This window comes from Dipodomys spectabilis, unplaced genomic scaffold (assembly GCF_019054845.1).
Source record: "Dipodomys spectabilis isolate Male_0828 unplaced genomic scaffold, ASM1905484v1 ptg000197l, whole genome shotgun sequence".
In the NCBI taxonomy this organism is placed as follows: domain Eukaryota; kingdom Metazoa; phylum Chordata; class Mammalia; order Rodentia; family Heteromyidae; genus Dipodomys; species Dipodomys spectabilis.
The window spans coordinates 7355394-7371794 of NW_024870874.1; the positions used below are offsets into that span (position 1 = coordinate 7355394).

The 16401-nt window shown below is 39.0% G+C and overlaps 1 protein-coding gene across 8 annotated transcripts in view; it reads left to right on the top strand.

Annotated features, from left to right (window-relative positions):
• The window catches only part of St7 (suppression of tumorigenicity 7), a 204132-nt gene that overhangs the window by 170837 nt on the left and 16894 nt on the right, over positions 1-16401 (top strand). For 7 of the 8 annotated variants that reach the window (XM_042695938.1, XM_042695940.1, XM_042695937.1 and 4 more), the window contains one exon: positions 12424-12574. In XM_042695938.1, coding sequence (XP_042551872.1) covers positions 12424-12574 — 151 coding nt within the window. Of the gene's footprint in view, positions 1-12423; positions 12575-16401 lie in introns of those variants that run through there. The other variant, XM_042695945.1, reaches the window with a different exon arrangement.

Here is a 16401-nt window from a genome sequence, read left to right on the forward strand (position 1 = left end):
TTGATCGTATAGTTTGACTAAAATGGTCAAATTGTAGTATAATGGTCTGATATGGTTAATTAAGCCTATAGAGAAGATTATTAAAAGCCAAATGATTAGTTTTAGGCTGCTACTAGAAGAATTTGATAAATTCAGTTGGCATTCTTGCAAAAAAAGATTCTGAAAGCTAGGAAGGTGGCTCAGTGGTAGAGCGCTTGCCTTGCATGCATGAGGCCCTGGGTTCGATTCCTCAGCAACACATAAGCAAAAAAGAAAAAAAGTCGGAAGTGGCGTTGTGGCTCAAGAGTGGTAGAGCGCTAGCCTTGAGCTGAAGAGCTGAGAGACAGCGCCCAGGCCCAGAGTTCAGGCCCCTGACCAGACCAAAAAAAAAAAAAAAAGATTCTGAAAGTAGAAACATTTCAGATGTTAACATATTTTAGCTAACACATGGTAATTGTATATATTTTTTGTGGTATAATGTGCACTTTAATGCATGTATGCAATATGAATGGTCAGATCAGGAGTGACTGATAAAATCTCATCAGTATGTATATGGTGTATAAATATATTATGTATATTTCAGAGCATAAATCATTGCTTTGAGAACATCTCAAATATTTGATTTCACTTAATTTTCTACTTATGAAACCGAGAAGATAGTGTGTTATATTTGTCTTCATTGTGGAAAAATACCTGACAAAACTCTTTAAAGAGAAAAATTATTTGTTTTGACCCATGTTTTTCAGTAAACCATGATGGGGAAATTGTGACAAAATGGAGCAGTTTATACCATGGCAGCCAAGGAAGCTGATAGATAGAGCAGAGCATGCCTTTGCTATATGGCTTTCTTTTCCCTCTTTACTCTATATCTGCCCCTAGCCTATGGGGTGATGCCATCTACATTCAAAATGGGCCCTTCTAGAACTCTAATTACAGTAATTCTCTCTGGAGTCATCCTAATGGATACACAGATACACGGATACACCCAGAGATAACCTTACTAATCTAGCTGCTTCCCAGTCCATCAAATTAACAATCAAGATTAATCATCACAAGTATATCCATGTCAACTTCATAACAATCAAGATTAATCATCACAAGTATATCCATGTCAACTTCATAGCCAAATAATACCCTTCTTTAACTATATTCCAATTTTGGCCCCTAAAAAGCTCAAGTTCCATCATTGTTGAAAAGCCCCAGTTTAAAACCTCCTCTAAGACTGAAGGCAAATTCTTAGCTATGAGCCCTTGTTAAAAAAAAGTTACATATTTCCAGTATAGAAGGCATAGGATAAATATTCTCATTCCAAAGATGAAAAATAGGAGAATAAAAAAGAAACTAAATTAGACAAACTAACCAAAACAAGACTAAAAACCTTCAGAACAAATACTAAGTTCTGTAGCTCTGTGTCCAGTATCTGAAGCATGTGATAGTGAGATGTAAGTTCCAACTGACATGGAGAGCCTCTCCCTGTGGTTTGCCTTTTGCAGCCCAGGTAGCCTCTCTCTTGGGCTGGCTCCACTTGTTGCTTGATGTTTTCCTTAACATCCTTAGCAGATGTTCCATATAGCTGGCCTCTCCATCATTTTGGGGGTCTCTGTTGTAGCTTAGCCTATATTGTCAGCTTCCTCCTCTTGGAGGATGCCTACAGATATCCTGACCCATTGCCTGGCATTCTGGGTCTTCCTTTGAAATATGGGTGGCAGCTTCCATGATTCCATAACTCTTGCGTTCTGTATACCTTCAAAACCATCATGTAGGCAGTGCCAAGATTGCCTCTAGCTTGATCAATAGGCAAGGTCTGCTAGAAAACAGCTGCAGCTGGCCCTGAGGATTAGGATGGCACTCTTCACCTGCAAGCATGAAGAGTAAGAAGGTTTACTCCTTATCACACCACAAAACTTGAAAACAAAAACAGTAGAAAGCCAAGTTCTGTATTAGAAATGAAAGACACTTAATCTCTAGAATTTCTGAAGTTTTAGACTGCAGAAGATTAGTAGTGAGGAAGCAAGTAAATAGACTGCATTGCTAATTACATGTTACCCCCTGCCAAAATACTGCAACTGTGTCCCACAGAAGGTAGAAACCCCTTAAAGGCTCTTCAGGACCCCTAAAAATCGAACCCAATTTGTCATTTTTCCCAGCTAATTTTTACATTCTGTTCATCATTCCAGAAACATCCTCTCCTCCTTCCCTCCTGGTTTCCTCCAAAGAAATCCTGCTCATCCTTCACCAATCCCCTCACTACTACCATTAAATGTATCACCAGGAAACCTGTGTCCCTTTCTCCTTAGAATTAGTCCTTCTCTCTTCTTTTTGTCTTCCACTATAGGGCATTGACTAAGTACTTGTTCTTTACCTCTTTTGGAGTACATTTGTAGGTTTTAGAATCTTAATGATGCCAGTGATTCTGAAGAACTAGCTGACTGTACAGTTCAAGAAAACAAAGAATTCTTTTAACACATTAGAGGATTCCCCAGTCCTATTTAATGAAATTAAAATAGCTTTGTATTTAAAGGGAATGAGATTTGTTTGCTTGTTTTGGCAGTACTGAGGTTTGAATTCAAGGTCTAGTTCTTACAAGTATAGTGCTCTACCATCTGAACCATGCCTCCAGCCTTTATCTGCACTAGTTATTTTGAGCTAGGGTCTTATTTGCTGCTGAGTTTTACACCTGGGCAGTAACCTGTTTATCTTATGCTTCCTATTGAAGCTGAGATGTCGCTTACATGTTATCTCACTCAGCTTGTTTTTTATTGAGAGAGTTTCACTGCCTGTTCTTCCTGGGATGACCTGGAACTTCAGTCTTCCAGATCTCAGCTTCCCAAATAGCCGAGATTGTAAGCAGAGACACCAGTACCCAGTTTAGTCTCTTTTTTCAAAGAAAAAAATTATTCATGTGCTTAACAAATAAAGAGCTATCCTACCTCAATTCTATACTTTCATCGCCATATCATAGTTTCTGGCCTTGGGTAATCTCAGCCTCCCTTCAGTCTGCAGATCTGAGAAGTAGTGACTAGCATATTCAGGCTGTTGCTATTGCCTCCAGGGATTTGGTAGTTTATATCTGCTTCATAAGTTTATTGAATGTGGTCAGTTAGAACATGTAGTCATGTTCTAAGTGTAGTACTTTTCCTGCCCCTTGCTACTCCCACCAGGTCCTCTCCACCCCATCACAATACTTCATGTCTAGAGTGAGACTTCTCCATACTCAGGCCCCTTTCTTCTGAACTTACCCTCACAGTTCCCGTAGAACTAACCCAACAGTGTGTTCCCTGTGTAAATGAGGTTGTCTCATAATCTTGTCTTTCTCCATTCTTTATTACCCTTGTATTACTGAGACAGGATATCATTTGTGTTGATGAGTTTTCTGTTACTGTAAATAATACCAGGGACAATCAACTTATAAAGAAAAAAGGTGTGCTTTGGTTTTACTGTGGCATCTACTGTGAGTTTCAGTATATGATCAGCTGGCCACATTTCATCGGGCCCGTGGTAAAGTAGCACATCATGACTAGTACACATGGAAGCATCCCTCATCTCATGGCTGGTATGCAAAAAGGAAAAAGAATGAGTCAGGGTCCCAACACCCCTTTGACTCTCCCCATGACCTGAAGACTTCCTTCTAGACTACACCTCTTCATGTTTCCACTATCTTCCAGTAGCATCAAATCAGAGAGCAAACCTTTGAACACTTGGGCCTTTGGGGAACATTCCAGATCCAAACCATAGTATTCTCTTCCTCATGGAGGCTGAGATGACTCCTTCCTTTTTACAATGAAACCAATTTCCCTGACTAAGCAGATTGTGTGGCAATAGTCCCCTACACACCTAGACACATGAGTACACATGCACACACACTTGTACTCAAAGAACCCCATTATTATTAGCTCCCAAGCAAAATGTTTCCAATTTCTATTATTTTTTACTCTTCCCCAAACCTTTTCCACTGCTTATGAAAAAAAAAAAACAAGCAGTCATTTATTTTATTTCTCAGGCTTCTACCAATTGGTGTTAGATTGTTGGAGTGATGGTTCACTGTTCAGCTACAGGGTTGGAGGAGCCGTGTGAGTAAGAAGACACTGAAGCAAGAGGGAACTCACCTGTAGTGAGCTGTGTGGTTACAGATTCCAGTGCCCAGAGTTGTAAATATCCAAACTATCCCAAGCTTCTTACATTCCTCCCATAGAACAAGAAGCCCATGTTCACATGAACATTATAGAGGGTTTGCCAGCTCCTTGGAATACCTGTATGTTTTGGATGGAGTTATTTAAGAGAGGAATATCCAGGACACTCATCAGTACCAATGGACAAAAGTGTATAACTTAATGTTGCCTAAAAACCTCAGTACCATTACCCCATGTGCCCTTCTCACTGCCATTCTGGGGCAGTGTACACAGGACAGCAGCAGTCCTGAGCTTGTTTTGTTTACTAATAGGGTAGCCTAGCCTGGTCAGAATATGGAGGCGAGTCTTACCTAATATAGCAGATATTTTTAAAATGATAAATCTCAGTATAGAAACTCGTGAGGAAAGAATTAAGAATGCTATGATACTTCATTCTCATTAAAATTTTTACCTTTTTTTTCCTTTCAAAAAGCTTATCTAATGGCAAGCTAGAAACTCTGATTTCATGGGGATTTTAGAGGCTTATGGAGGAAAACATGCCGGTAATTGTGTATGCTAACGGAATATCTACAGGACATCGTTATAGCACTGGGAATTCTATTTCATGCAAGCACTAAAGCAGTCCTCTTTTTATGTCTTGGAAAAGCTGATTGACAGAGTATAAAATTGATTTTTAATCCAATTTAGGAAACAATGTGTAGTGGGTTTTAGCATGTAAAAATGCTTCAAGCGTGGAGGCAGAAATTCAAAATACCCTGGCAGATTGTATATGATATTGTGTATCAATGGCACATTTCAGAAATATTATTTCAATATAACTTCCTTTGAGTTGAGTCATATTTTGTCCTAAAGCTTTTTTGGATTAGAGTAAGAGAATGTATTATAGAAAGGTGACTCAGAGGAACATCAAGAGAAACCAGTTTTAATCCACATCTTTTAGGAATAGAAGGTTTGTCTTTCTTTAACAAAAAGTACTGCAGATGCTCCCATCAAGATCACCCTTTCAAAGGTCACCCCAGGTAAGGCCATCCCTGGTGACCTTTTCCTACCAAGGTCACTTCACCTCTGCCATTTCAAACTTCATCCTATTTAGTTTTTCCTCAGTATTTGGTTCACTGACAAACCTCCATCACCTATACCTTTGGAGGTGTATATATGAACCTAGGGCTTCATACGTGCTAATCCTGTGTTTTACCACTAAGCAACACTACCAAACCCTGGGGTACTTATTGCTTGAATCCACCTGAGCTCCATGGCATCTTCTGTCTGTGCCCTGAACTCTAGGCACTCTCCTATATCCTTTCCTGTCCTACCCACCCCTTTGTGTTGGCTTTAGGAGGAACACTCTTGTCTTGCTTAAAGCTCTCCTGGGAGATTCCATGTGGCTCCCATAGCCCAACTTCTGCTTCTCTTGCATGCTCCACACCTTTGGGGATATTCTGCAGGTTCTTCAGCTATATTAGTTCCCTTTACCAACCCTTTTATTCCTCTGATGTCTTTTATTTTTTATTGTGCCTGTCTTGGGACTTGAACTCAGAGCCTGGGTGCTGTCCCTGAGCTGCTTTTGTTCAAGGCTACCTCTCCACCACTTGAGCCATTGCCCCACTTCCAGCCTTTATTTAGGGTGTGTGTGTGTGTGTGTGTGTGTGTGTGTGTGTGTGTGTGTGTGTGTGTGTGTGTGCGTGAAAGATAATAGCTTCTTTCTTTTTTTAATTTTTATAATTATTATCTTTAAGTAGTTGTACAAAGAAGTTCCCATTCTACAAAACAGTATACAAGGTGTCTACAACATGGTCTTTATCCCAGCTCAGGACACATGCTATTCTAAATCCTGAAGCTAAAAACTTCAGTCATCTTTGATTCCTTCTCTCACCCTCAGATTCAGTTCCTGGACAACTCCCTTCCCTTTTCCTCAATGTTGTCACCTCCCTGGCCTATGACAGTAAAGAGCCAGCTCCAGAGAATGCCACAGGAGGCCTTTCAAACCACTGTTCTTGACGGTCTCTCTTGGAGAGTAGAAGGAAGCCTGCATTCAAATACCATTTCTGCTTTGTGCAACTTGTACAACACTCAACAAGCTATTGAACCCCCCTGAGCCTGCCTGGCACATGCTAGTGTAGGCAATTGCTATTATGACAATGTTCTAGTTTCACCAGATTATAACTACATATGCCTTGCCCAGGCTTGCCCTTGGCCTGGAATCTCACTCCTATTCTTTGCCAAGTAAATTCTTATTAATCAGATAGACTTATATCTTCTATTTTTGTGAAGCCTTTTCAGACATATGCTTTCTGTTTGCTTCCTTAGTGCTAAATGCATTCTTAGTGCTTTTCTGAGATATTCAGTAGGTTGAAGTTTTGTATTTTCTTGCCTGTATTTCTTTGCCCTGTTTTCCCTCCCTCAAAGACTAGGGAGTATCGGGTAATAATGTAACCTGATTCACGTTCATGTCCTTAGGGTAAATTTTGGCTCTTCCTGTATTTGGGTCCCTGGGACAAACTATGTCATTCCCGCGTCTGTGTGCTTGGGATGTGGGGTGGATTTTCCCACATCTGTATCCTTGGGTAAGCTATAGGTGCTGTCATATTCATACTTTTGGTGAACCATTGTGGGACTCCAACATTTCTGTTCCTAGGGTGCATGTGCACTGTGGCACTCTGGGATATATTGTGGGTACTTGCATAGTTTGCAAATTAAATAAAGTAACTGATGAATAGTTTGGAGTGGAATGGAGCAAAGTACCTTGTGATGAGAAGTTGTAAGGTCACCAGGTTTGTTCAACTTTGCTTTATGCTTCTTGCTATATTGGTTGATTAGTGACCTCCAGTAGTCAGTTCTCTTTACCTGATTTGCTACTATGATTTGTAAATACACACACACACACACACACACACACACACACACACACACACACAACATTTTACTTGGAAATGTACTTGATTATGTGTAGTTGGTGAGGCATGTACACACAAACACCGTAACTCACTTTCAGAATCATACAGACATTTCACTTTTAATTTAATTTATTTATTGTTTTTTTCTTGTAAAACTGCAGTTTGAGCTTAGAGCCTTATACTTGCTAGGCAAGCATTCTATCTTGAGGCATTCTCCTCTCTGTCTCTGTCTGTCTTTGTCTCTGTCTGTCTCTGTCTCTGTCTCTGTCTCTGTCTCTCTACCTTTCTCTTTTTGTGCCATTACTGGGGTTGTAACTCATGGCCTGTAACTTTAGGTCTTTGTTCTGTCTTGGCTTTTTCCCTGAAGGCCAGTGCTCTACCATTTGTGCCACACTTCCTGTTCTAGCTTTTGCTAGTTATGTACAGCTAAGGCAGGATCTTCAGATCTCAGCCTTCTGACTAGCCAGGATTTTAGCCATGATCCCCCAACACCTATCTCTTGGTTTGGTTATTTTTAAGACAGGCACTCAATATTTATACCTGGGCCAGCCTAAACCATAGTGCTCATATTTTTTTTTTTTTCTGTTGAAATGCAGACTTACGAAGTTAAAAAAAAAAAAAACACACCAAAAAACTTGGCCAGCCTCAAATTAAATCTTCGTGATCTCTGCATCCCAAGTAGCTAGGATTACAAGCACTAGCTACTGCATTTCATGTTTTTTAATCACTAAATGAACACATATACAATGAACACATATACAAATACTTGTTCACAGGTACTATATTGAATGCTTCATATTACCATCTTACATAATCTTTTAAATTGAAACCCAGCCAGGTGCTAATGACTTATACCTATAATCATAGCTACATAGAAGGCTGAGATCTGAGATATCCATTTCCAAGATAGCCAAGACAGAAAATTCTGAGACTCTTATTTCCAGTTAACTACCAATAGTAAAACTAATAGCCAGAAGTGGAGCTGAGGCTTAAGTGGTAGGGCACTATCCTTGAGCAAAAAAGCTCAGGGACAGCTCCCAGGCCCTGAGTTCAAGCCCCAGGGACCAGCACACACACAAAATTAATAACTAACAAAGTGTTTTTAATTTTACCAGTGAACAAACTGAAAGGTAAATACATAATGTGACTAAGATCTACAAGCTGTATTGTGGAGGAAGATTCCAAAGATTTCAAACAGTAGTTCACAGTTGCAGATGGTATACAGGAGATGAGGCTAGGAGCCTTGGTCATATGTACCTCATTCTCCATCATTCTCCAACTAAATGAGAGCCACGATAACCTGAAGTGTTCTGTCCTGTTCTACTCTGTCTTACTGAGTTCAAGGAGTAGACCACATTGAAGCTCAGAAATGTAGTCTCTCTTCCAGTGGCACTAGTTTTATTCTCAACACTTATATTTTAAAAAACCAAGTTTTCTGCCTTTTTTCAGAGCCAGTAGACATGCAAAACATGGCTATGTTTTATTATCTTTTTTGTATTATTTACATTTTGTGTAATATTTTGCAAATTTATAAAACAGATTATATATATGCACACACACATGGAGAAAGTATAGCAGAAAACCCAGAAAGTACACAAAGAACCCACAAAACATCTACTATAAAATCAAATATCGAGTTATCATTAACATTCAATCTATAACCTTTCCTTTTTTGTCCTATTTTTCTTATTTTTTTGTTTTTGGAGGCCAGGTCTTACTATGTAATTCTGACTGGCTTAGAAATTACAGTCCTCCTGCCCAGCCTCCTGAGTGTTAGAATTTCTGGCATTTACCATCACATCTATGTAGTTTCCATTTTTTTTTTTTTTTTTTTTTTGTGGGTCGTGGGGCTTGAACTCTGGGCCTGGGCGCTGTCCCTCAGCTCTTCAGGTCAAGGCGAGCGCTCTACCACTTGAGCTATAGCGCCACTTCCTCCAATGTTTTTTTTTTTTTTTAATGGCTACATTTTATTATGAGAATAATCTAGGATATGTAGTATGGTACATTGGTTGTTTTATCCACTTAGCATAATTATACATTTTGTAAACATTGTACAATAAATATTTTCCATGCTAAATTCTTCTGTTACCTAGTTTTGAGGAGCAACTGATAGTTAAACATACCAAGATTTATTCTTTCTCAAATCATTATATAAATTTGGAACCTTAAGAGACCTCAGTAGTCACCTAGGGCAGCCTCAGGTGGGAGACACTATAACACATCTTTCCTTACTGTTGAGCCAGCCTTTGCTCCATACCTCCATGAGTAGGCAACACTCACACAGAGACAACAGCCCTCTGCCCTGCTTTGTACATCTTGACTTTATTGACTCTATTATTGGGCATACGGAACTAGATTCTGACAAATGCATTTTTGAAAAGCTACTTCTGAAACCTTTAGAGGCCCTGTACCCCAATCAGTCTGATGGAGAATCTCAGAAGTTCGGTGTAGAACATAGGCAAGATAGCACAGAATACTAACTTGGCTAATAGGAGCCAATATAGGCTAATATAGCTAATATAGGCAGGCAGAACATGTTCTAGGATTTGCAAGCTAATTGATTTCTGCATATTTGTGGATAGAGAGCTGCCCTCCTCCATTTATTTTTCTCTTGACAAGTAGGACATGAAATGTTATTCCATGTTTTTCTAATTTAAGTGTTGCACATGTTGAGAACTGATCTTGCCAGCCATTTTAAGCATGGCCAAAAACATAGCACATTGTTGCTATTATCCTCCATGCTTTGATTAGGGACAACATTCTCTTTGAAACTTATAAAGGAATATAAATTTCCTGTATAGACATAACCTATTTCTAAAATAGATATAATAAGGCAGAGCTGAGTGAATTTCTTTTGGTTGGTTTCATGAAATGTCAACAGCATGGGGTGCTCATTTGAGAGTGTTCTTGAAAAGTACAATTTTTAGCTTAGTTCAACTTTATATACATATTGATATATAATACATATACATTACTTTGATGTGCAAGGTGTACTGCAGGAGATACAGCAGGAAAATTAGATGAAGATTACAAAGCTCATGCTCTTGAGGTTCTTATTCAGCTGAGAAAAAGACATGGATACACACATACATATGCACATATTGTTTGTACATGTGTCTGTATATAAACATCTGTATGTGTATGCATATACATGTATATGTGTATATATAATGTTTATAACAGAGAAGACTTATGACTTAGAGGGAAAAACAAAACTTTACCAAACATTCAGGACTACAGATGATCCTTGAAGCTACAGCTTCACAGGCTGAGTTAAACCATCTGTCTTATACACGTGTACTATTATTTAATAGATAGATAGATATTCTGGTGGTCAAAAATGCTTTTCAATAAATTTTTGTCTTTTTTTTTTTTAGTGCTGTCACTGAGCCCTTCAGCTTAAGGCTAGTGCTTTACCACTTTGAGGCACCACCACTTCTGGTTTTTGAGTGGCTAATTGGAGATAAGAGTCTCACAGACTTTACTCCCTGGGCTGGCTTTGAACTCTATCCTCAGATCTCAATCTCCTGAGTAGCTAGGATTATAGGCATGAACTACCAGCGCCTGGCAATTTTTGTCTTCTTGATATGTCTATTTGATAGGAATGATGGCTATGAATAATTATTAGAAATGCAAATTAAAATCTTGTTCTGGAGTTGTCTTTGGGCAAGAAATTTTTTCTCATCAATTTTCTCAGTGATTGTTAAGCATAACAAAATGGTCATTTTTCAGACTTTCTCTGAACAATATAATTTGTAGTGCTTTGTAAGGTATATATCTTTCTCATTACTTATAACCTTGGAGTTTTAAGACTTTGGCTGGCATGTGTATTATAATGGCTTCTATTAAGGCTTCATAAAGGATAGCCAGGATTCTCTCACCATAAAGCTCACCTTTTCTATTTATATAATAGCTGATATCATTATAAGTATAATACTAGTTGTGTTGCCAGGTAACTATCAGTCATTATTTTTTCCAAAAGATTTTCATCCTACACTGTTGCAAAACAAGATAGAGAAGGAAAAACATAGCTTGTAGCCTCAAAAAGCCAAGTGGCCAAAAGGTTCTTTTATAATTGGTGCTTTAAGAGTTACCATCAAAATAATAAACATCTTTCTTAGACCAGTCTGGAAAGAACTCCTTCTATTGAGATCTTTCTTGAGGAAGGCTTTCTTTCCCAGCATCCCCAAAAGTATGGTGTGTGCGTCACTGCTCTCTGGGGCCTCTCTCTATTTTTCTCCTCTTTCTCTTTGAGGCAAGAGGTTTAGAATCCAAAGGCCTGAATGTATCCTCCTGCTTCCCATTGTGCCACACACCCTGCCATCAAGCTTGCCAACAAGAGAGGAGGCTTAAAAACAATTGGGGGACACTGAAGGATGTAAATCCTTAGCTAGATGATAATGAAGCATCACAAATTTCCATTCTATGTACCGAAATGCTGTCATCTGTCATCTGTCACTGTCTTTCATAAGTTTCTACTGACAGACACCACAGATCACCTCTCTTACATTAGTAGTTTTGAACATGTCTCCTTATGGACCTTCCTTTTGTTAGGTTCATCTTCTAATTGAACATTTCCTTCCATGGTCTGATAATCTTCATTTGAAAGAAGGTTTACATGAATTTGTTGTTGTTATTGGTGGTGTGTGCACATAATTTATTGAAGGTAGATCCAGTAAGGGAGATAATAAGGACTAGAACACTAGGAGAATGTTCTAAATTTTCTTCCCTTTCTATTCCATAGAACATATAAAATAATGAAGATGGAAATTTAGTGTTTGCTTAGGCTCCTGAAAGAATACTCATTTTTGCTCCATACCCCAGTAACTTTGCAGAAAGGAGGAAAGGAGAGGTATAAGTTGAGACTCAGCCTGCCTTGGGGAAAGAATCTAAAAGGTCATTGTAGTTTGGAGTCTGTACTGCGCCCCCCCTCGCATCTTCTTCTGTTCAGAGTTCCACCCTCTGTCCTTCCCAGGCTGAAGGCAGCTCTAGGTGTCACTTTTTATGTGCTAAAGTCTTTCTCTTTGATTGGTTTTTATAGAAAAAAAATAGTAGGCAGTAGTAGTCAATGACCAGGGCAGTTGGTTTAAACATATGATTTCTTGATCTTCACGTGTCCATTTTATATTTTTTCATTTAGTTACAAATTTAAATGATTGTATCCTCTACATTTTTCTTTCTGCTGTTTGAGTCTTTATCTTTAATTAGAACATTTTGGCCTACAAGCCTCTGATCTTACTAAAGGAAACTAGTACTGTCAGCAAACTTTGAATTGCTGGATGTTTTAGTAATTGCCTTCAAATGTAGTAATGGGGTTTGATGAAACGCTTATTAATAATGGCTCGGGGAAAATCAACCTATTTCCGTATTGAGTTCCAAATCACTGTGTCTTAACACGTTTCCTGCCTTTTTTATTTTAGTACCTACTAGAAATGAAAAGCTTAATCCTACCCCCAGAACACATCTTGAAGAGAGGAGACAGTGAAGCAATAGCATATGCATTCTTCCATCTTGCGCACTGGAAGAGAGTAGAAGGGGCTTTGAATCTTTTGCATTGTACGTGGGAAGGCAGTAAGTAATTTTCTTTCTTCAAACATTTGGGGGTACGATGCTGTGGTTTGAATTCAGCACTCAGGGCTTTCTGCTTGCTAGGTGGAGGCTGTGCCACTGAAACCAAAGGCCCCTCCCCATTTTGGGGCTCTGATTATGTTTATGAGATAAGAAGTTCACTTTTCCCCCAGGCTATCCTGGATTATGATCCTCCTGTTCATACTCTCTTATCTTCCCCATAGCTAGAATGTCAGGTACTACACACAGCTTTTCTTGTTAAGATGGAGAATTTTTCTTTTGCCTGGGCTGTCTTTGAAATGTAATCCTCCACCTCCCTGGTAGCTAGAGTTACAGATGTGAGCCACTGTGCACTGGAAACCATTTGTGTGTGTGTGTGTGTGTGTGTGTGTGTGTGTGTGTGTGTGTGTGTGTGTGGGTCCTGGGACTTGAACCCAGGGCCTAGATGCTGTCCCTGAACCTCTTTGTGCTCAAGGCTAGCACTCTACCACTCATGCCACAGCTCCATTTCCAGCTTTTTCTGAGTAGTTTATTGGACATAGGAGTCTCATGGACTTTTCTGCCCTGACTGGCTTCAATCCATGATCCTCAGATCTCAGCCTCCTTAGAAGCTACGATTATAGATGTGAACCACTGACACCTGGCATGCTAAACATTTTTTATGAACACAAAAAAATACTTAAACTGATTTTACGCCTTAGTGTTCATGATGGATGGTGAGTGAGGATATATCTAACCCTTATTTCCTGTAAGGCCCATCACTAAGATGGCCCATCACTGGTTCCCCACTGTGGTGGGTGTTACTATGGTGATACAGTCACAGCTTGGAAAGATACATTTATACAAGAAAGGGGTGAATATGAAAGTCTCTAAGGAACACTCTCCTACCCTGAAAACCCTCTTTATGGGCCAGCCACAAGCCCTTGCCCATAATGATCCTTGGCATGAGATTAGGCCTTGTGCTAGACACTAATTCCCACTTCTTATTGGCTTGATTGAGAATGTAGTCACGGATATCCTATATTGAAATGAGGTTAACCATCTACAAAAGTATGACAGGTATATATCAAAATGAAGGCAGTGGCCATTGAACTGTAGTGTGTGGTAGTAGGCATAGCAGTTTTGTAATTGCTGAAAAGATGGAGAGAAACATAAATGTGTATATAGTCTATATAGTTTGGTTTCGAGGGGCAACTGGCAACATGTGGCAGCTGCCTGGTGATATTCACAGAGGAGAGGCCAGTGACCAGTCAGGGGTAACCTTCTGAGTCAGATGAGATTTGAACAGTCTTGAAGGGCTGTGACAGTCATATAAGCAAGGACACTGTGAAGCAATGGGGAGTCGGGGGGGGGGCATTTCAGGGAGCATAAACTAAGAAAAAGTCGCAAGACTGGATAATTGTCTAACATGGGCATTGGAATCTGCTGATACTTAAGTGAAGCGATGCAAGAACAAGAAGTTGCTTATTTTTTTTTTCTTTTTCCTTTCATGGGAAAATAAAATAATAAATATTGGAGTCTCCTGATACATTTTTCCTACTTCACCCCTACTCTGGTCAACTTCACAAACAAGTGTCTTTTTTCATCCTTTGACCCAGTTTGTCTTTTCTGCTTCCATTTCACTAGATAAGCTCAGCTCCTTCCTGTTCTTGTCCTTCCATAATGCAGTACGAAGTCAGCTTGATACAGGAAGAATGGCGATGGGGAAAAATAAGTTGACAGAGATGGGACTCAAATTGATTGGAAAATTTTTGTTTAGTTTTGAATTTTTTCTTTTTTTAATAAGTTTTTTATTGTGAAAATACCATACAGAGGGGTTACAATTACATGAGAAGGTAATTAGTACATTTCTTATCAAGCATTGTTGCCTCCTCCTTTGTTTCCCCCTACCATCCCTTCCCTCCCATCTCCACAACTACATTCTCCCCTCCCCCCACAGTGTATGGTAATGGATTTACTTATATAATTTACTACTGAAACTTGAAAGTATGTGACCAGTACTTCCACCCCTACTTGGTAGGGGTGAAAGCTTACACAGCACCAGAACTGTACTTGGATATGTGAAGACATAGCACATTCTTCTCAGAGGATAGGAGCCTGTGAATGTCTCTCACTTGAGCTCATTGTTACGTATAAGGTATTCTACTTGAAAGAGACAAAAGAAATTTTTATTTATGCATAGGAGTCCAAAAAACCTCGAAGGAACAAATATGAGAAGCCTCCTGTAATGATAGGAAAAAATTAAATAGGCAAATTGCCCCCTCAAATAACATATTTGTAGATTATCATCTTGAAGCACTAATAGAAATTAAACAATTAACCAAAAGCTAAGACTTACTCCCATATTTAGGCCTCAAAATGGAATGAGGCAAAGGATGATTGATATTTGGTAATAGGAATTATATCACCTTAAAAAATTTAAATTGCCGAAGGAGATAACTGGCAATTGTTTGGAAGTTAGTAGTCAGGGATTAATAGAGAGGTGCTCTGGTTCAACTGGTAGGGATAATGAGACAGAGGAATGTGAAGCAACATAAGGAGGTGCAAAAGCAAGGAGAGTAGTTGTATTGGGGAAATTAATTACTTCCAATTACATTGGAAGAATGCTTTATTAGGATTGAAAGAGGTGACATTGTAGGTACAAAACAGCATATTAAGCCAGGTGCTAGTGGCTCACACCTGTAATACTAGCTACTCTAGAGGCAGAGATCTTGAGGATCATGGTTCAAAGCCAGTTTGAGCAGATAAGTCTTTGAGATTCTTATCTCCAATTAACTACAAAAAAAGAAGTGGAGCTGTTGCTCAAGTGGTAGAGTGCTAGCGCTAACCTTGAACAAAGAAAGGCTCAGGGTGTTCAAGCTCCATGACAGGCAAAACAAACAAACAAGCAACAGTGCATATTAAGGAAATCAGATACATACAGGAAAAATGAAATTTTACCTTTGATCTTTACAGATAAACGATTCCTGTGAAAATAAGGTAATTGTGATGCCAGTTAAAACCAGCCACTGCCATTCAGTTTCCAAAGATAGTTATGACGTTCAATTTTAGAAAAGAGACCTGAGAGTGCTGCTGATGTACTAAATGCCTGAAATTGCCAGGAACCTTGAAGAGTGTTCATGTAACAGGGCAGTGTAAATTTTGGTCTTACATTTATGTCTCTGCACTTACTACTCTTGGTAATATTCTGAGTTTGAGAGGACAAAAATGGACATCTCAATTTTTCAGGAAGAAGAATCATTGGTGGCATGTTGGGAGATTCAGGAGGTACACTAAGTTCACTTTTCCTTTATTGCACGGAATAGATTCAGGGTAAAAACAAAACAAAACATTTGCTTAGTTGCCTACAAGTTAAACTTGCATTAATACTTACAGTATTTCTTATAACAGTTCCCATTCTACTGTTTAGAAAGTTAACCATTCTCAGCTGAGTATGCTAAAATACACCTGTAATTCTAGCTACTCAAGAGGCAAATTGGGGATCTGGAGTTTAAGGCTAGCTTAGGCAAAAGTAGCAAGACTTAGTATCAGAAACAAAATAAAAATAAAAAGGCTAGGGGCTATATCTCAAAGGGTAGAGTGCTATTTGCCTAGCACATGTGAGGCTGAGTTTAATCCCTAGTGTCAGAAGGGAAAAAATATATATATAAATAGAGATACAGGTGGACCCATTGCAAAAATGAGATGTACAAGATTTATGTCAAAAAAACGAACTTTAGCTTTCGCTGTATTTGATGTCGGTGTAATTTGTGGAGGGGAAGGGAAAAAACAAATCGTTTAAATAGGGATACAGGTGGACCCATTGCAACAATGAGACGTACAAGTCCTTA